We start from the raw sequence: 21676 nt of genomic DNA on the forward strand, positions 1-21676 counted from the left end.
GTGAATTAATTTGTGGACGACAGGCTGTTTGCTGCTCTACACTGTTGTGCAGATTCATACAGTCTCTCTCTCTCTCTTGCGCTCTCTCTCTCTCTCTCTCTCTCCACACTTGATAATTTTAATATCATTTTACATCAGATTGTTGGTAAATTTGCCCCCCGCCAGTGATGTGGCTAATAAGTCACATTCAATCAATCAGTCTTAATTTCTTGTCTATTTTTTTCAGGCTCTCAGAATAAAATGATTGGGAGGCACATGCACAGTCCTCCATAGGCAGTTATTGAGTCAATCACACTATGAGTCGATTAGAGGCTGATTTACTGATTTTCTTATTTTCTCACAGATTGTCTTAAGGAGAGATGACACTCTGATTCCTCCAGTTTGAAATGTAGCATATTAAGTGTAAAATATGAGGATAAATGGCTGAGCTTGTGTCAGTCATGTCAAAATGACACATTACTGTTGGCTGCTCTTGTATTCTCTGCTCATTTATATCAACACTCCACATTTATTAAAGACAGCATCTGTAAACACATTTGAAATTGGGGATTTCACATTATCACTCTGAATACTGACACAAAAATCACTGTTTTGTCACTGTAAACCGAGGGCTTTTGAATGATCTTGTGTTTTATAGCAGATTCCAATCCCAGTTCACTTAATTAAGATTAGGTAATATTCAAATATCCAGAATATTAGCAATCATACATTATTAGTATGTTTGATTAGCTCAGGCAGGTAGTGTGATGAAAAAAAACAAGCAAGCTGCTTCACTGTCTACATAGGTAGCTCCATTCTAAGGCAGCATCCTAACTTAAATACAACCTCATAAGTGATTTGAAATGCTCTTCATAGGCAACAGTCTTTTAACGGTTCTTCAGCTGCTTAAGAGTATTTTATATCTTATAGAATATTATTTTAATTATTCTTTTGAAGGTTTCTCTATACATAGTCCAGCATATCTGTTAATGAATCCCTCTGTTTCACATTTAGTCTCACAAACATTGTTCATTATGTGTGATTGACCGAGGCCTCTTATTTTCTTGCTCTTTGTTTACATTCTTGTGTTGCTGAACTCAGGTAAGAACACAATCTCTCAGATCCAGATAGATCTCTTTGGTCATTTGGACACTTTCTAGCTTCCAGATAGGACCTTCTGGAATCAAATATCTGTTTTTCTTTATTGTGTCATCGACAGTGTTTGGAGTTTGGTGGAGCGTCCAGTGATGAATGCTGTGAAATAGGAAACTGTGGTATAATTGTGCAGCTCATTGATTGTTTCGGCCTCTATTAATCACAGTTCAACAGCTCTGCTTGATTCTCAATGTTATCTGAAAACTATTGTTCGCAACTTTTCTCTTAGAACAGAGAGCAGGTTTTTGTTTCTGTTGCTTCAAATAAGAAGGTAAAGTTATTTGTTAAATGTGTTTAAATTTTGTAATAAAATATGTTTGAAAACGTCTAGGTTACGTATGTAACCTCCGTTCCCCGATGGAGGGAACGAGACGTTGTGTCAGAGAAGCGACACTAGGGGTCTCTCTTGAGCGCCGATATTCACCTCTGAACTATGAAAAAAGGCCAATGAGAGTTGGCAACCTGTATTTGCATGTCCCGCCCCCGGACATACGGGTATTTAATACGGGAGCAAATACGGGAGTTCATTCAGGATTTTTCTGAGGAGCCGGAAATGGTCCGGCCACAACAGTGGCTCAGCTCAGCGACGTGGCAGGGGAGACACAACGTCTCGTTCCCTCCATCGGGGAACGGAGGTTACATACGTAACCTAGACGTTCCCCTTCTGTTGCTCTCTCCACGTTGTGTCAGAGAAGCAACACTAGGGGTCCACTTATAAATGTGCCATGCGCTGAGCCGTGTACGTGATCTGCTGATACAGGAGCGAGCAGGTATTCTTACGTGCAGGACGACCAACTGTATCAGGCTGTACGTACCCTTCCCCAATGCCCCATTTAAGCCATCAGGATTCCTTATCGTTACCCTGGAGGGGGGAACAAGGTGCTGGCCGCCAACCTGGGAACGGGCCAAGCCTGGCGGGCCTCTTTTCTCTCTATGTTTCTCGCATAGAGCAACTAAGGCCAGGGCCCTTACACGCATTGAGGGAAGGGGGTCTTAGCCCTTCTTCAGGGCGGAGAAGACCCTGCGGAGGCCACGCCTACCCGAGAGGGGAGGCAAGTTTAAGTGGCAAAACCATCAGAGGCCTGACTTGGGGCCTATGTGGAAAAGTTGGTGCGGTGGTAGATCCAGCCTCATAGAGGGGGGCACATAGAGCACGGCAACCGAGGCAGCCGTGACTGCCTAAGGGAAACACGGGGGTCCGCTCGCCAGAGGGGACAGAACCGTGGTGTTACACACAGGGGGAGTCCAAAGGAGGCCTTACCTGTGGAGCACCTATACCAGTACAGGGTAGCTTGCGGTACCCGCAGTGGCTTGGGTCGGCGAGTTCCTCCGCTGGACTGCGACCCACGAGGGCTAGGGAGGAATCAACCAGTGTCCCAAACCTGGGATCTCCTGGGAATGAAGGCGCACTGTTTCCCCTGGTTAGGGGGAAAGGCGCTAGGTGCAAGCGATTCACCCGGTCAGATCGTGGGCGTGCTACCGAGTTCTACGGGCTCAGTACCTGAGAAAACACGATACTGACTCAACTCAGAGATTGTAGAATCTCGCAAAAGGGTTAGGTGTTGCCCAGCCCGCTGCTCTACAAATGTCTGCCAGGGCAGTGCCCCTAGCCAGTGCCCATGAGGACGCAACACTCCTGGTGGAGTGGGCTCGGACCCGCAAGGGGGGGGGGCACGGCCTGGGTGTGATAAGCTAGGGAAATGGCATCGAAAACCCAGTGGGCGAGTCTCTGCTTGGAGACAGCGTTCCCTTTCTGCTGTCCCCCAAAGCAGACGAAGAGCTGCTCAGAGTGTCTGGTGCTCTGTGTGTGGTCCAGATAAATCCGTAAAGCACGTACTGGACACAGCAGTGAAAGGGCTGGATCTGCCTTCTCCCGGGGTAGCGCTTGCAGGTTCACCATCTGATCCCTGAAGGGTGTGGTAGGAACCTTGGGCACATAGCCCGGTCGCGGTCTTAGGATCACGAAAGTGTCTGCCGGACCGAACTCCAGGCAAGCGTCGCTAACAGAGAACGCATGCAGGTCCCCGACCCTCTTGATGGAAGCGAGCGCGATCAGCAGGGCGGTCTTGAGAGAGAGGGGCCCTGAGTCCAACTGAGTCAAGCGGCTCGAAGGGGGGTCTCTGGAGTCCCGTAAGGACGACCGAGAGATCCCAGGAGGGAAACACCTTTTAGGAACCTGACGATTAAGTCGTGCTTACCAAGAGACTTGCCGTCTACCATGTCATGGTGGGCCGCGATAGCGGCGACATACACCTTGAGGGTGGAGGGGGACAGCCTCCTCTCCAGCCTCTCCTGAAGAAACACGAGCACTGACCTAACTGCGCACTTCTGCGGGTCTTCGGCTCGGGAAGAACACCAGTCCGTGAACAGATGCCACTTTAGAGCGTAAAGATGCCTGGTAGAGGGGGCTCTGGCTTGATTGATTGTATCTATGGCCGGTCGATGGTAGGCGGCTAGATCTTCCGCATCCCGTCCAAGGGCCAGACGTGGAGGTTCCAGAGGTCTGGGTGCGGGTGCCAGAGCGTGCCCCGTCCCTGAGAAAGAAAGTCCTTCCTCAGGGGAATTCGCCAGGGAGGGGCTGTCGTGAGGAGTATGAGGTCCAAGAACCAAGTCCGGGTGGGCCTGTAGGGGGCCACCAGAATGACCTGCTCTTCGTCCTCCCTGACCTTGCATAGCACCTGTGCAAGAAGGCTCACTGGGGGAAATGCGTACTTGCGCAGCCCCGCGGGCTAGCTGAGTGCCAAAGCATCTGCCCCGAGGGGAGCCTCTGTCTGGGCATATCAGAGCGGGCAGTGGGAGGTTTCTTGGGAGGCAAAACAGGTCTACCTGGGCCTTGCCGAACCTGTCCCAAATCAGCTGGACCGACTGGGGGTGGAGCCTCCACTCTCCGCCGGGCGAGCTTTGTCTTGACAGCGCGTCCGCTATCACATTGAGGTGCCGGGGATGTGAGTGGCGCGCAGTGACTCCAGTCGCTGCTGACTCCAAAGGAGGAGATGACGGGCGAGCTGTGACATGTGGAGGGAGTGTACTCCGCCTTGGCGATTTATGTAGGCTACGACCGTGGTGCTGTGTGTCCTGACTAGGACGTGCTTGCCCCGAATTAACGGGAGAAACTTCCTCAGGGCAAGGAAAACAGCCAGCAGCTCTGGGCCTCGGTTCCACCGGCCTGCGGCTGCGTGCCCGTTGTACACGGCGCCCCAACCCAATTTGGAGGCGTCGGTTGTAACCAGAACGCATCGGGACACCTGCTGCAAGGGTAGTCCTGCCCGTAGAAAGCAGAGGTCTGTCCAGGGTTTGAAGGTTTGGCGGCAGGCAGTGGTAACTTTCACGTTGTGCGTGCCGCGGCGCCATGCTTGTCTCGGGACTCAAGTCTGGAGCCAGTGCTGAAGTGGTCTCATATGCATCAACCCCAGCGGCGCGGCCATCGCGGAGGATGCCATATGCCCCAGGAGCTGTTGGAATCGTTTAGAGGGACCACGGCACCTGGCTTGAAGGGAGCAAGGCATTTCAGCACTGACTGAGCAAGCTCGTTGGAGAGACGTGCTATTATTGAGACTGAGTCTAATTCCAAACCGGGAAAAGAGATGCTCTGGACTGGGGTGAGCTTGCTCTTTTCCCAGCTGACCTGAAGCCCCAAACGGCTGAGGTGCCTGAGCACCTGGTCTCTGTGTGCGCATAGTAACTCTCACGAGGGGGCCAGGATGAGCCAGCTGTCGAGGTAATTGAGTATGCATATGCCGGCTTCTCGGAGCGGGGCAAGAGCTGCCTCTGCGACTTACATGAAGACGCGAGGGGACAGAGACAGGCCGAAGGGGGGGACTTTGTTCTGATACGCCTGGCCGTCGAACGCGAACCGTAGGAAGGGAATTGAGACGTGGAAGTACACGTCCTTCAGGTCTACCGCTGCGAACCAATCTAGATGCCGGACGCCAGATAGAGTTTGTTTCTGGGTGAGCATTTTGAACGGGAGTTTGGACAAGGTCCGATTAAAAACTCGCAGGTCCAAGATCGGTCGTAAGCCGCCGCCTTTCTTGGGTACAACGAAGTAAGGGCTGTAGACACCCTTCTTCGTTTCGGTTGGAGGGACAGGCTATATCGCGTCCTTGGTTAAAAGGGAGGCGATTTCTTCGCGCAGGGACTGCGTAACCGAGTCGAATGGTCCGGTGCAGCCAGCGTGACGGGCTGGGCAGTGAAAGCCATGCCTCTAAGCTCCGTGCTAGGGGCACCAAGGGGACGGGTATTTTGGACGTACCCGGCGGGACTTCGCAGAGGTGCGGAACAGGTAACGCGGCGTCGGGAGGCAACGTGGCGTCCCGAGGCTCTGGTGCTGAGAATAAACTCAAAGCACTTACCTTGCTCCGCGCACCCAGCAGGGGGCGGGTTCGTGACTGAGGAGGAGGTCTGATGCTGGCGTCCTCTGGACTCGTCTGAACCGGCCGGCCGGGGAACAGTCGTGAGGAGGGAGCCAGGAATGTTGAGGCCTGAAAGCAGAGTGCCATGAGAACGGCATTTGCGGGCCATGTGCCCCAGAGACAAAGGAAATAGCTCTTTTATTGAGAATTTGGGTACCGCAGCCCCTGTTAAGGGGTGCGGCAAATGAAAAAACAAAGGATTCTTCTCCCGGCCCTCCACCGGGGGACGGAGCGGTCTTACCACCTCCGGAGCTAACGTCTTGGGCTCTGGGTGCGTTGTCTCAGGAGCGCCTGGGAGCCTTCCGGGTCCTCGAGGGGGTCCGTGAGACAGGGGCGTGCACTTCCAGCGGTTTGCTTTCGACGCTGGGGCTGAGAGCTGGGCCCGGGTTGAGGCGGAGCAGGAGCTTGTCTTCTGGCCGCGGGAGGACGCCCTCGGCGAGCAGACGGGGCATGGGCTGTGGCGGCAGGCTTGCGGCGAGGCATGATGTGAGAGATGGCCTCCGTCTGCTTCTTTACCATGGAGAACTGCTGGGCAAAGTCCTCGACGGTGTCGCCGAAGAGGCCGAACTGGGAGACAGGGGCGTTGAGGAAGCGAGTCTTGTCGGCTTCACGCATCTCGACCATGTTCAGCCACAGTTGACGTTCCTGGACCACTAGCGTGGCCATCGCCTGCCCGAGCGCTTGCGCTGTGACCTTCGTCGCTCTGAGGGCGAGGTCGGTTGCTGAGCGCAGTTCCTGCAGCGTCCGGTGGTGCTGTAGGCCTTCGCTGTCAGCCTGGAGGTTGCTCTACAGGTCCGGGAAGGGAGTACGGGGCGACCTCGCCAGGTGGTAGGGGTTCCGGGGCGTAGATGGATCGCAACCGCCCTATCCACCTGGGGAATCGCCGCGTACCCGTGGCGCGCTCCGCCGTCGAGGATGGCGAGGGCGGACGAGCCTGTGCGGTGTGACGAGTGGAGAGGGGTGCTCTCCACGAAGACGTCAGCTCGTCATGGGGGCGAGGTTGTGAGCGGCGCCCAGACCCCAGGAACCAGTCATTCAGCCGTGATGGCTGTGGGGAGGATGGAGGGTTCCAGTCCAAGCCCACGCTGTTGGCTGCCCGGGAAAGCATGTCGGTCATCTGTGCGTCGGCCTCAGCCTGGGTGTGCAGGCCCGAAAGCGGCAGCCCAGGGGAGTCCTCAGCATCAGATACCACGCCCTCCGATGCCGCGGCGAGCTCATCTGCTTCCATCGCAAGAGGGTCGGCAGACTGGCTGTGAGGCGAGTCGCCGCCGCCTCGAGCACGGACGGGAATCAACGAGTGTGCTGGGGTGCGGGTGGTCCGAGGGGGCGTACCCGGCGAAGCTGCACCCGCTGCCATCCCCAAATCGCCTCCATCGCCAGCCGCATCGTCCTCAATCCCGTGGGAAGAAGGAGCAACACGGGGGGCGGCTGGAGTGGCTTGCTCACGGTTGTAAGCAAGCCACGATCGCAACGTTGTCATGGTCATGTTCTCGCAGTGAGAACATGAACCATCCACAAACGCAGCCTCGGTGTGATCGCTACCTAGACACACGAGACAACGCCTGTGGCCGTCTGAAGCGGAGAGCACTCTACCGCATCCAGGAACAACACAGGGGCGGAAAGGCATCTTTATAAAAAACTCTTTTTAAAAAAAAAAACTTGTGAGAGCTTTTTTAATCTGCACTGTCGATGCGCCCAGGGGCAGGAATGCACAGCCGTGCAAACAGGAGAAAGCCGCTGTTGTGCGCCATAGAATCCAACAGCATGCAGCAGAGGGATAGCAGGAACTCGGTGTGTACACACAGCAGTTGCAGACACGACCATCGGCTCCAAAGAAATTTTCTGAATGAACTCCTGTATTTGCGCCGCTTAAATACCCGTATGTCCGGGGGCGGGACATGCAAATACTGGTTGCCAACTCACATTGGCCTTTTTTCATAGTTCAGAGGTGAATATCGGCGCTCAAGAGAGACCCCTAGTGTCGCTTCTCTGACACAACGTGGAGAGAGCGACAGAAGTGGAACTACATTTAATATGCTTTTCTAGATTTGATTAAAACAGGAGGACTAAACTATATAAACATATGAATGGTTAAACATCATTTTCTCTATTAATGATTGTTAATTTGTTCTCTTTAGTGGTTTGGAGATCTCGTTACTCCAGTTTGGTGGGAGGACGTTTGGCTGAAGGAGGGATTTGCTCATTTCTTTGAGTACATTGGAACTGATTTCCTCTTTCCAAAGTGGAACATGGTAAGATTATTTTCATATGTCAGATTATCAGCAGTGAGCACTGTAACATTCAGTTCATTCCATTCAAAGGAACTGTGGATGTAAAAAATATGTTCTGCTTCCTGTGAGGAAATTTTATGCACATCATTGCTGTTTGATGTGGCGAAAAAAAAAAGATGGCTATAATGCTATTCAGAAGTTTCTGATCATTTGTCACTCTTTCAGGATCTCTTCCAGTGCATTTGTGCGATACAGACATTTTACATGTTCAAACCTCTAACCCTAAATGGGAATGAGCATTACTACTGTAATAGTGAAAAGTGTGTTAGCTCCACCATTAAAAAGTACTTTTATAGTTTCTACTAAATTTTCTTCATCATTCAAAGTCTCTCTTTGAGTATCTCATCAAATGACAACAATAATACAAGAAGTTAATGAAAGACGTTTTATCCTGCATTCATTATAAAACTAGTGTGTCAAATGGAGGCATGCACACCTGGATCATGATGAGTTTAAAAAGAACAACTTGTTCCAGCAGTCTTAATGTTTATTATGAGCTGAGTTGTAATTTGAATCATCTCTATTCATGGAGAGATCTGTTGTCACACAGCTCTGGATAAATCCTGTTTCATTGCCACAGCAACCAGTGCATATGCCATCATATTTAACTGTTTTTTTTAACACAGCAAAAAAGCTGGTGTAATTTTAACTCAATTTAAGTTTTTTTAATAGTCCTGAAGTACAATTGACTCCCTCCATTTTGGAGATAAACACTTTTGAAAATGTTACACAGTACATTTGAACTCTGTGAGAGTTTACTTGTACATTCAACAGCAGGGTATATTTAACTCTTAAGTTTTCTCTCATCTCACCAACGTTAATATGTGCCCCTTAGTAGGGTTAAATGAACACCTGGATTTTTTTTATATATAATGTAAAGCACTTCTTTCTTTATAATTTATATGTGTGATACTAGTAATGACAAAATATTTTTTATTTACATATTTAAAAAATAAAAAGCAATACACACAATCAAATCCATAATGTTACTTGTCTGTTCTCGGCTAAATCAGAAATGAGTGCACAAGTATTAAACAGTATTTAAAATATATATATAGATGAAGATGAAGATGCGGATTGCTCTGCAGTCTCCTTCGGATCCGTTTAATTTTTGTTGGAACACAGAGTAATCTCAATTCGTCCAGGGAGATTTTATGGCCACAGTTTCAAGTCATACATTACTTCCTTGTGCAATGAGGCTACACCTGAGAGCAGCGATGAACTGCATTTACGCATGGCACGCAAAGTCGCTGGAAGCAATGTCCAAAAGGATCTCAGAGGTATTTCTACTCCAGATGACATCATGGTTGAGGGGCGTTCTGTTGTGCGCCTCATCCAATATGAGTTTGAACCTTTGGAATTTCACACAAAGGTGTAAAGTGAACAAGGCTTCATAAGATTTGTAGTCTGTTTTGGACTACCTTTGTTTGATTTTGGTGCGGTTTGTATCAGTAAGATTTTTGACTGTGTGTAGGCCTGCCTTTGTCTTATATCTGAATACATGAGGCACACATCCATCCTTGTTAATCCAATAACTTGTTTCGAAAGATCACAAGACATGATACTATTTCTGAAGTGACATTTTTGAATTACTAACGAAGGCTTGGACGCATAATTTGGTTTGAACCAGAAACGGCAGATTCTTATCTGTCACGTAAGTAGTTTGATGCATCACTCTTGCTTGTGTGATATTGCTTATATATATACACATCTTCCATTGACAGGCAGTTAAACTAACTCAAAAGTTTGTGAGTCCTTAAGCCAAGGCTGGTCAATGTTATAGATTGCCATCTGGATGAATGTATACATGGATTTTAAGAGTTGTATAAGATGTTAAAGACAAAATGTTGTTTCAAAAAAATAAATAATTGAAAGCAGCAAGGGAAGTCTTCACTTGGCCTGAAGTAGGATGAGTTATCCATCTAATGCAAAATAGTAGTCGATGTACTTCACCAAGCCAATTGTGAACTAAGTGATTGAAGGCCTTCAGTCTCCTAAACAAGCTCAGTCAGACTGTAGTGAACTTATCAGAGGAAACATTATTAACCAAGTATTCCCACACATGCTGCATAACAGCTTAAAGGAATAGTTCATCCAAAAATGAAAATTAATTATCTCATTATTCACTTACCCTGATGCCATCCCTGATGTGTATGATTGTCTTTCTTCAGCAGAACAGAATCAATAGGTTGGCGTAAGATACAAATTGATCTGCTTATAGTGAGCCTCAAAACCCCTAAATGGTCTTATTTCACCAAAAAATAAATAAATGTTTAGTTATATTTGATGCTAAACCGCACCAATTCACATTCTGTACGCTTACCTGCAATGTATGTGGTGCTTACATTAACAACTCACAATCTGTGCACAGCAAAAACATTAAAAAGTTGCCAAATGATTTGCTAAACCTAATTATTGATACTATTTCCACTTTCTATCACATAATTTGCCAAAAGCCTTAAAACTAACTCAAGAGACTTTTTAGGACTTTTAGGGTAATAAACTACCAAATGGGTTAAAAATTTAACACTGAAAAATATTTCTCTTTACAGACACAATTTCACACTTGTACATTAAAATGTAAACTGATTTTAACACTGGGCAACACCAAACTTGGTGTCGAATATGCTGTGAATGAAACGTCTATATATAGTCATCTCCACATGTCAATGTCAATGCAAAAATGCAAATATTATTTAAGGGGACACAAATTTTTCAGCATATGCCAGTAAGGACAAACTACTCTACATTGATAGTGCCACACAATTACTTGCTCAAAACCATATAATTTAATGAAGATATATTTGACACAGTCTCAACATAAACTACTGTACATCTTGAGCTTCACAGAGCTGGAATTAATACAAGACTGCTACTCTGAAACCGCCATATTCACGGTCAACACACAGTCCACGCAGAACCTACAGCACACAATCTAAACCTCTAGAGAAATGAAGTGAAATGTTCAAATGTTATCTGGTCTAATGAGTCATCTTGCACCTTATTTTCATGCATCCAGATGGGTTCATGTTTGGAGAAACACAAGGCATTCCTTCAGTTCTCAATGGTCAGTCATCTCACAGGAGCCAGTATGTTCAATGATTGCTCTGCATGATTTAAAACGGCCAAGAATTATGAGGTCATTTGATCAGACCAGGTGCGCCCTATACTGCCAACTCCATCAACTCCAACAGATATTCTTGTAATATAGCGTAATAACACACGCATTCACTCTGATAAACAAATCCAGGTGTGATTAATGGACACCAGGAATATAGTCAAACACCTTTCATGGCTTCAGTCACCAGGGGATCTCTGGAGCTCAGAGTAAGAGCAGGACTTCCACATCTTTCCCTTTTTCTTTTTGGAGAAGGATGCAACACCACAATACAGACAGTTTAGTACATTTTTCATTTTTTGGCTCTGTTTGTATATTTCCTTATAAAATAAAATTTTCCTTGTAAAATTTTGATCTGTTACAGAAAAACAGCTTCATGAAATGATCTGAGGACAAACAGTACTCCCACTAGAGCAGCTTTTGTTTGAGTGTAATGGTGCTAGCGATTAGCATAATGTTACTCTAGTACAGACAAATCACTTGTCTGCTTGGGTGACCTGTAATGCAGCTGTTTTAAAGAGGGAAACACTTGAAGCTGTTATGCAGGTCATCAGCATAACAAAACGTAACAATTATCTGATGTTTACTGTCACTGATGGTCTTTACTGTGAATTATCTGTCGTGCAGATCAAATTCTGTTTGTATTTTCTGTTCATTATCAGTTAATAATGGCATTGAATTTTACTGTGAGATAATGTGCAGATTATTTAGAGCCGGTGATCGTGACTCACAACTGACATGCTCTTGACTGGAGACAGTGTACACTAATGTCAGAGTACACTATGGGCAGTGTGTGCTGAAAAAAGGCCATTACACTAAACAACAAAGATGTAATGCTTAATACCTGTTTCAAGCAATTGGTGAACTTTTTATTCATCTCAATGGAAGTTGCTCTGCTGACACATTGAATGGTGAGTTAACAAAAAAAAAACTACACTGCTGAAGCTGGTTGACCAAGGAGGTCTTGGTTGTTAAGCTAGTCAAAAAGGCTGGTGATGCAACCAGCAAACACAACATGTGCTGGTATTTTCTGCAAAGTATGACTTTATGAACCAAGAGTTGACAGCTGTTAAATGAGATCAATGTTGATGAAACACCTTCGTTCCACGTGTGCACTGCATGTAATGTATGTGCTCACACACTCATTCACACACTGACCTTACCATCCTCTCTGTCCCAGTATTTCATACCTCATCTCTGCTCAAGGCACTTTGTTCATGTGGCATCAGTCAAGCAGAAAACACTATTTAGGGAACAATTTCAGGAGTGATTGCATCTTTCACGTCTGGAGAGTTTTGATGGAAACTCTTCAGCAGCTGCAGATCAGACGGCTGCAACCATTTCACTCCCAAAATATGGATGTTAATGCAGCTTTAAGAGGGAAATGACTGAAAACATGGGGAAATATACTCATACTCTCTGCAAAAACCAGCCAAAGTGTTGAAACGATGGGATTTCACGTCATTATAATGGGCTGCAGGTCTTGTCTCCTGCTCATCACTTCTGGACTGATGTTTTTTTCCTCTTCTGTTCATGATGTCATAGAGACTTTCAGAGAAGCTGTTTACCCATCAGGCATTGCTCTGAGCTGCATTAAAAGTGCTTGATCAGTTTGTGTCTCTGGATCTTCACAGACTTTCAGGATCCATTTAGAGGATGTGAAGATGTTGGATGTTAATAAGCAGGATCTAAATGAAGGATCATTGGATGTAAACACCTTGTTGAGTGCAGCACATATGGACCAGATGGAAACTCTTCCCAGAGCACCCATTTTAAAGTGCACATTACATGAAAATCAGCACTACCTCACCAGCTGTTGTGTAGCTATTTATCTCTCAGTCACGCACGCATGCGTTGCATGCTGGGAGTTTAGGGTGCACAATAACAGCCTGATAAGTAATACTGTTAAACAACTTCAAATTTGTTAAAAAGGAAGGATTCATTGATGACTCTGCATGAATAGAAAAAAGTAAGGGAAAAGAAGAAAGCTTTGGTATCTCTTTTTCATGAACGTGCTAAAGCCGGCTTATTTAGAGTGATTTTCTTGCTTAAAAGAAACAGATGCTTCAAGCTCTTTCTTTTTCCATTTAGAACTTAAGGAGGGAGAGCTAAAATTGATGCTGCATTTAAAAAGGCCTGACTTTGGGACTTTAACATCCAACCAAAATGAAATGAGAGAACTTGTGATGGATTTTTACACTATTTTATAAAAAAATATTTTATACTTTTTTTAACAGAAGTGTGTGATTTGGATTGTATGGACAGCTGACTAAATGACCTGCCAAGGTTGATTGAGGCTCAGAGACAATACCTTGAGACAGATATACAGATGTCAGTAACACTTTACTGTAAGGTTCCATTTGTTAACATTAGTTCCCCTTTTGTCACTCCCTTGACATTGTGTCAATGTAGTGACACTAGGGGTCTCTCTTGAGAGCCTCGGATACCTCTTATCTTTGAGAAAAGGCCAATGAGAATTGGCGAACAGAATTTGCATGCCCCTCCCCTGGACATATGCATATAAAAGGAGGGAAGCATGCGTCTGTTCAGACAGATTTTTTCTGTCAGCCGAGCGGTTATGTTTCAGTGAGCTGAGTAAAACCCACTGCTGTTCAACTCACCTGTAAAAGAGCATAGGCTGTTGGTGATATGGCACATTTCAGCGGCTTTTCTCTTCTTCTAGTGCAGACTACGCGCTTCAGGCGCTTCGACAGCCCTAAAAAAATAAATAAGTAAAAAATTGAGTATACAGCTGGCCAGCTGGTCTCTGTGGGGTCTTTTCCCCCTGAAAGAATAGGATAGGAAAATAATTCCTTCCCTGATGCGTGTTATAGCGTTAGATGGCTCCAGCCACATCTAACACTATATGGAGAGAAAACAGAGGGTGAAAAGGCCGTGGCTGGCGCGGCCTGCTCTCATGTTGGTTACATCGCTTCCCCCATCAGGGATGTGGGGAACTATATACGTCTTTTGGGGCATTGGGGAAAGTTACGTGCAGTCTGATGCATCTGGTATTTTTGCATGCAGCAGCTTGCTTGCATTTGTATCAGCAACCCGCGTAATACAGCGTTTTTAGATAGGGACCCCTAGTGTCACTACTGAGTTAGTGACAGAAGGGGAACATCTCGGTTACTGTCGTAAACCTTTGTTCCCTGATGGAGGGAACGAGATGTTGTGTCCTTCTTGCCACAACACTGTACTAGCCGCTGAAAGGGCCGGGACATTATTCTTGGCTCCTCAGCTCAAAACCTGTCTGAACAGATGCACGCTTCCCTTCTTTTATACCCGTATGTCTGGGGAGGGGCATGCAAATTCTGTTTGCCAATTCTCATTGGCCTTTTCTCAAAGATAAGAGGTAACCAAAGCTCTCAAGAGAGACCCCTAGTGTAACTACATCGACACAATGACTCGTTCCCTCCATCAGGGAACGGAGGTTACGACACCGAGACGTTAATGCATTAGGTTTCTTGAACAAACAATTAACAATATATTCATTACATAATTTATAATTTTTTGTTAATGATAGTTAATAAAATTACAATTGTTCATTGTTAGTTAATTTTACTTCATAGTGCATTAACTAATGTTAACAAATACAACTTTTGATTTTAAAAGTGTATTAGTATATTTTGAAGTTAACTTTAACTAAGATTAATAAATGTTGTAAAAGTATTGTTTATTGTTAGTTCATGTTAACAAATGGAAACTTATTGTAAAGTGTTTACCGAAATGTCAAAAGCTGTGCAACAAATATATACTGGTCTGACTCCTGATATAGATTAACATCCAATAGAGATTCATAAACAATTCTGGAGTTTATTCAATTAAGATACAGTTGAAGTCATTAAAATAAAATTGTAACGACTACACAGATTTAATATTAGCAAACTATAGTTTTGGCAAGTCGTTTGGGACATCTACTTTGTGCATGACACAAGTAATTTTCCAACAATTGTTTACCGTCAGATTATTTCACATTTAATTGACAAAATAACAATTAAAGTGGGTCAGAAGTTTACATACACTAAGTTAACTGTGCCTTTAAGCAGCTTGGAAAATTCCAGAAAATGAGGTCAAGCCTTTAGACAATTAGCCAATTCACTTCTGAGAGGAGGTGTACTGAATTGTGATCGAGGACATCTCTCGATAAACATCTAGATCATATTATTGTCTCATTTACATTAATCTCTATATCAATAATATCAATCTAATATCAATAATCTCAGTGATAGTTAAAGTAAAGGCTATGTTATAGACACACAGAATCTAGTTATTATTAAATATTAAATTGACCTCTATATGTTTCTTCAAATTAGAGGCAGGATTAATGCTGATATCTGGCTTGAGCAAGTTAAACTCACATGACACGATAAAGCAATTGGCCTTTTTCACTGCGAAAAGCTCTTCCAGGTGTGGCCGAGATGTTCAGGTGTTGAACTTTACTTAAGGCATTCTCCAGATCAACAGATGGCACCAAATCTGCAGCTTCCGTTCAAGTTTTTTACATGTGATTTGATTTGACGGGAGTCACAAGACTCTCCCTTGCCAATCATGTTGATAGTAGAGTAGCAGCAAACACAGATGGTGGGAAAACAGCACAGTAAAAGTACAGTTACAGCACTTAAAATATACTCAAGTAAATGTATACAATTTTTAAACTACTTTAAAGTACAATTCTTGGGAAAAAGCAGTTCATTACAGTAACGTGAGTATTTGTAATTTGTTACTTTACACCCCTGCTGGGTGATAGCTACAAACAGGCACATGGCACACATTGTCCCCAGTGTTGGGAAGAAATGTCCTTTCTGTAGTGATTAGGAATTAATAGATAATTTGTGTCATGATTTACCTTTTCCCTTCACCTTCCCTTTTATGTTTGGACTGTTCAAATGTATTTCCCATCATGCACCTGTTTGATCTCTCACCTATTCCATATCATCTCTGATTATTGTTCCCAGCTGAATCTCATATGCCCCACTGTATATATGTCCTTTTGTTTGTTCAGTCTTGGTCAGTTGTTGTTCTTTGTTACCCTACATGGATGTTACATTTGTTTTGAGCTCAAGTTTTGGTTTTGTTTTGTTCCTGTGTTTTCCCAGTATTGTATTTTGACTCGTTTGCTGATTAAACAAAAGCTGCACTTTGATCCTGCTCCCTTGTCTTCTTGCAAACATTACAGAACAACTGACCAACAAATAGATCTAGTGGCTGTCCAAATAATCCTCCTCTCTCAAAAAAACCATCCATGCAATACAATGATGTTGTATAAGATATTAAGGCACTGTTTGCATTAGATTACTTCATTCAAGACCATCTCTGTGAGCATTTTTCATGTTTTATGTGATGTTAGTGTCTGAATGTAATTTTACTATATAGAATTAATTCCATCTTTCATTATTAATAGAAAGTTAATGGAATTAAAGAGGTCATTTATTTCAAAGCCATCCACAAGACACTTTTTTTGCGAATAAGGCAAAAAAGCACGACAGCAAATCAATGTTAGTATGGGACTAGTAAATATTCGTTGTATTACATTTTTTGCTTTTTGCGAGTCCATTGTATGCGATTTAATTAATCTATTTATGTATTTATTAATTAAATAAAACCTAAAGTTCAGAATTTATTAGATATTGGCAATGTTTTAAACAAATATTTCTCATTGAATGAAAATGTTGTCATTTACTCTCTCTTATGTTGTTCCATAGCCAGAAAAAAAGATGCAATGAAAGTGAATGGTGACTGAGACTTTCATTACATACTGCATGAATGATAATAATTTTCATTGTTGGGGAACTGTGCTTTTAACTGTGTATGGATTCTGGTTTTGTTTAGTCTGCATGTTTGGAGGTTTTTGCTCTGTGAGCTTGTAGAGATCGCCTTATTATACTGACATAAAACTATGAACAGTTTTGATTATCATTTGTTTCTAGATTCATTTCTGTATGTTGTTTGTTTGAGCCTAAATCTGTTGAATAAAATATGCTGTTCTGTTGGATAAATGATTTAAGATTTTTAATTAAGCTGCCAAAATGCCAGTGAGCAAGAATTATACTGTTTATATTCGCGCTGAGAATATAGGTGTAATAAAGCATTTACAATATCAAACCCAAACCTCATTATAATAAAGCAACATTACATGAGCAAGAGTGCTTTATGGCCCTACATCAGCATGGCTATGATTTGGATGCAGGTAATCACAGCCATGCTGATTTAGGGCCATACAGCATGATTATGAATATGATATCGCCTACTCTGAACTACTTTCTGATGCCAAGGATCAGAATCTGCCATTGTTAGTTCAAAAGATGCACACAAGCCTCCTTTTGTAATTCAGAAACATCACTTCAGCTCTAGTAACAATGGCTTGGTCTGTTTCTAACAAGTAATTGGAGAAAAATGATGTGTGTGTGTGTTTAAGAGAGATAGAGATAGCGGGATATTTGGAAGATTTTGGAAGTTGAAAGGATTGTGGTTAAATACATCCTACCGCCCAAGCGGTCTGTGTGTCTCTCAGCTGTGATAAACCTTAATGCTGAAGCTGTTCCCAGGTGTAGTGTAGTGGTGATCCAAGCAAACATGGAGTGAAAAACAATGATGACGACTTCAAAGAAACAGCTCGCTGACTGATGTGCACTGACTTAAGTATGATGTGCACATCATACTTTACTGGATCATCATAACACATACAAATTGTCCACCTGCTGGCTAAAACCTTTAATGTCACAGCGATACATGAAAAGACACATGTTGCTCTTTTACAAATCTACTCTGCTCTTACACTTACACTGTGATGCGTCTGAGTGCTGATGTTCTGTGACTTCGGTACTCATGAAACGTCTCATCCAATCAGATTCGAGGACCGGAACTAACTGTTGTATTACACCTAAAATTTTGTTAGCTTTATCTTAGTAAGTAAATTGTTTTTTTAACAATGAAGTAACAATGTGACTTAAGAAACATATTTCACAGAGTTGTAGAGGGGTTTGTGGTATTACATTGATGGTTTGCAAATTTTAGCTTGACATATTTAGCAATAAGTTCTACAAAATTCTAGCAGTTGTTTTTCAGTCTATCAAAATGTTTATAGGAACATTAATATGGTCTATCTCTCTCTCTCTCTCTCTCGCTTCACAGGAAAAGCAGAGGTTTCTCACTGATGTTCTTCATGAGGTGATGTTATTGGATGGTTTGGCTAGTTCTCATCCAATCTCGCAACAAGTGTTTGAGGCCACAGACATCGATCGAGTGTTTGACTGGATTGCATATAAGAAGGCAAGAGCGTTTCTTATCATTAAAATCAAAAAGTAATGCAAACCTTGATAATAATGAAAAAGGTGACACTAATGTGAAATCTTTTGACAAATATACAGTATTCAAAATTGTAAATCAATATTTGTATTTTTATTATTGGATCTATGATATTGTTGTCTTGGGTTTTTGGTCTGACTGTTGTGCGGGGAGCACACCTCCCTTTACTTTGTTGCGTCCTACCCCCATGGGATGTAACAGATGCTAAAAGGACTATTTTCACCTTTCTGAAATAGATGAAAACAAAACAAAATGAAAGCAGAATCTAAATGCATCTTAAATTTTCGTCAGATGTAATTAATTACATTGGCGTCCTCAGTGGATTCTCCAAACATCCACTGTTCCTTAAAAATTTCCCTCGCACAATATTTCCCAAAACGAAGTCAGCTGGACTGAAACCTAATGACTCTTGCGGAGTCTTACACACATGAAAGCAAGATATAAAAATTAACAGGCACCGTCAATAGTGGACAGCTAACCAGCGTACCTATGCTCAGATGAATTAGAAGATTGGCACGCTTCAAAATCTTTAGTCGAGGCCAAGATAGATTCTGAAGAATCAAACAAATCTCAAAATTTACGCGACACGGAACGCGTTACAACACAAGCAAAATAAAAAATAAATAAATTGTGGCTTAGCGTGCGGATCATCATTTACCTCAGGCAAAACTTAAAAATCAGAGGACATATTTGTGGATATCTTTTCACTGCCACATGGAAATGACTGCCACACCATCACAGAGATTTGGAACGGGGACTTTTTCTGCTTGGCCGGTGAGGGAAACCATGCCATCAGAAATAAACGATTTATATACCTGATCATGGAATTTCGGACTATAAGCTCTCGGAATAACTCATAAATTCTAAGAACAGAAATTTTCAACACATCATAATCTTAAAAGGGCAATGCAGCACAAACAGCCCCTCCTGGGCATTTCCAACCAGTTTACAATTTAGTAAAAGCGGCCAAATCTCTTTAAACAATGTAACTGACCACTAGTGATTTTTTATGTCAGTACCAAAATTCAGTTAAAGTAAGCGGAACAGGAAAAAAGGTGTTTGGAGCTAAAAGCTGAGGTGTCATAGGAGTTTGTGTAACACTCTCCAGTGCAACTTGGGAACAGCATGCATTTTGAGCTTCACGACTGCCTGAACCACAAAATCTGTATAGAGTATTCTTGGGATTTCACTTCCAAGTCAAACTCTTTAAGTTGGAACGCCAGTTTAGTGGATGAGCAACAGCACTCACATCTCCAGGTGACACCCTGACTGAAGCTTCTGCCACAGCCAATGCTGCAACCTCAAAATCCCACAATTCTGGATTAGTTACTTAAATTGTAAGACTCTAGACCCTAAAGATTTCTCATGCAACACTTCCAAAATTGCCTGCTTAATTAATTCATTCTGAATAGGTAGGCCATGTCCTAAATTTCTGCTATCATAATTAATTCAGAATTATTAAAAAGCCTGAAGTGAAGGTGATTATTTGAAATCATCCATCCATCCATCCATCCAACCATCCATCTTCAACCGCTTATACAATGTCGGGTTGCAGAGGTAGCAGCTCCAGCAGGGGGCCCCAAACTTCCCTATCCTGAGCCACATTAACCAGCTGACTGGGGACCCTGAGGTGTTCCCAGGCCAGTGTGGAGATGTAATCTCTCCACCTAGTCCTGGGTCTTCCCCGAGGCCTCCTCCCAGCTGGACGTGCCTGAAACACCTCCCTAGGGAGGCACCCAGGGGGCATCCTTACCAGATGCCCAAACCACCTCATCTGGCTCCTTTTGACGTAAAGGAGCAGTGGCTCTACTCTGAGCTCCTCACGGATGACTGAGCTCCTCACCCTATCTCTAAGGGAGAAGCCCGCCACCCTTCTGAGGAAACCCATTTCGTCCGCTTGTACATGCGACCTAGTTCTTTCGGTCATGACCCATCCTGCATGACCATAGGTGAGGGTAGGAACAAAAATTGACTGGTAGATCGAGAGCTTTGCTTTCCGGCTCAGCTCTCTTTTCGTGACAACGGTGCGATAGAGCGAGTGCAATACCGCCCCCGCTGCCCCAATTCTCCGACAAACCTCCCGCTACTTTGTCCCCTCACTCGTGAACAAGACACCGAGGTACGTGAACTCCTTCACTTGGGGAATACCTCCTTCCCTACATGGAGTACACACTCCATCGGTTTCCTGATGACAACCATGGCCTCAGATTTAGAGGTGCTAATCCTCATCCCAGCTGCTTCACTCTCGACTGCCAAGCGATCCAGTATATCACTAACAGGATTTGTGACAAAGCACAGCCCTGGCGGAGACCAACCACCACATGGAACGATCTTGACTTCCTGCCAAGGACCTGGACACAGCTCTCGCTTTGGTCGTACAGGGATTGGATCACCCTAAGAAGGGACCCCCCTCTCCCGGGGGACCCGGTCATACGCCTTCTCCTGATCCACAAAACACATGTAGACCGGATGGGCTTACTCCCAGGCCCCCTCCAGGATCCTTGCAAGAGTAAAGATCTGGTCCGTCGTTCCACGGCCAGGACGGAACCCGCATTGTTCCTCTTCAATCCGAGGTTCGACAATCGGATGAACCCTCCTCTCCAGCACCTTGGAGTAAACTTTACCAGGGAGGCTGAGAAGTGTGATACCCCTGTAGTTGTCATACACTCTCTGGTCCCCCTTTTTGAAGAGGGGAACCACCACCCAATTCTGTAACTCCTTGGGCACTGTCCCAGACTTCCACGCAATGTTGAAGAGGCATTTCATCCATGACACCCCCTCCACATCCAAAGCTTTCAGTATTTCTGGTTGGATCTCATCAATCCCTGGGGCTTTGCCACTGCGGAGTTGTTTGACTACATCAGTGACCTCCCCCAGGGAAATTGAATCTGATCCCCCATCAGCCTCTGGCTCTGCCTATAGCATAGAGGGCATTTTGGGATTTAGGAGTTCTTCAAAGTATTACTTCCACTGCCCAATAACCTCCTCGGTTGAGGTCAACAGCGTCCCATCTTTGCTGTATACAGCTTGGATGATTACCCGTTTCCCCCTCCTAAGGTGGCGGACAGTTTTCCAGAAGCAATTTGGTGTGGACCGAAAGTCCTTCTCCATGGCTTCTCCAAATTTTTCCCACACACACTTCTTTGCCTCCCTCACGGCAGAGGCCGCAGCCCTTCGGGTCTGTCGGTACCTTGTAACTGCCTCCGGAGACCTCCGGGACAACTTATCACGGAAGGCCTCTTTCTTCAGTTGGACAGCTTCCTGACCACCAGTGTCCACCATGGTGTTTGAGGGTTACCGCCCCTTGAGGCCGCAGCTCTCCACCTTCGGCAATAGAAGCTTTGAACATTGCCCACTCCAGTTCAATGTCCCCTACCTCTGCAGGGATGCCTGAAAAGCTCTGCAGGAGGTAT

The 21676-nt window shown here is 44.5% G+C and overlaps 1 protein-coding gene across 1 annotated transcript in view; it reads left to right on the top strand.

The window, feature by feature from the left end:
* Window positions 1-21676, top strand: part of LOC127639264 (thyrotropin-releasing hormone-degrading ectoenzyme-like) — a 161420-nt gene that overhangs the window by 70432 nt on the left and 69312 nt on the right. The window contains exons 6-7 of the mRNA XM_052121185.1: window positions 7685-7798; window positions 18090-18227. Of these exons, the coding sequence (XP_051977145.1) occupies window positions 7685-7798; window positions 18090-18227 (252 nt within the window). The remainder of the gene's footprint in view (window positions 1-7684; window positions 7799-18089; window positions 18228-21676) is intronic.

Source organism: Xyrauchen texanus, chromosome 47 (assembly GCF_025860055.1).
Source record: "Xyrauchen texanus isolate HMW12.3.18 chromosome 47, RBS_HiC_50CHRs, whole genome shotgun sequence".
Lineage (NCBI taxonomy): Eukaryota > Metazoa > Chordata > Actinopteri > Cypriniformes > Catostomidae > Xyrauchen > Xyrauchen texanus.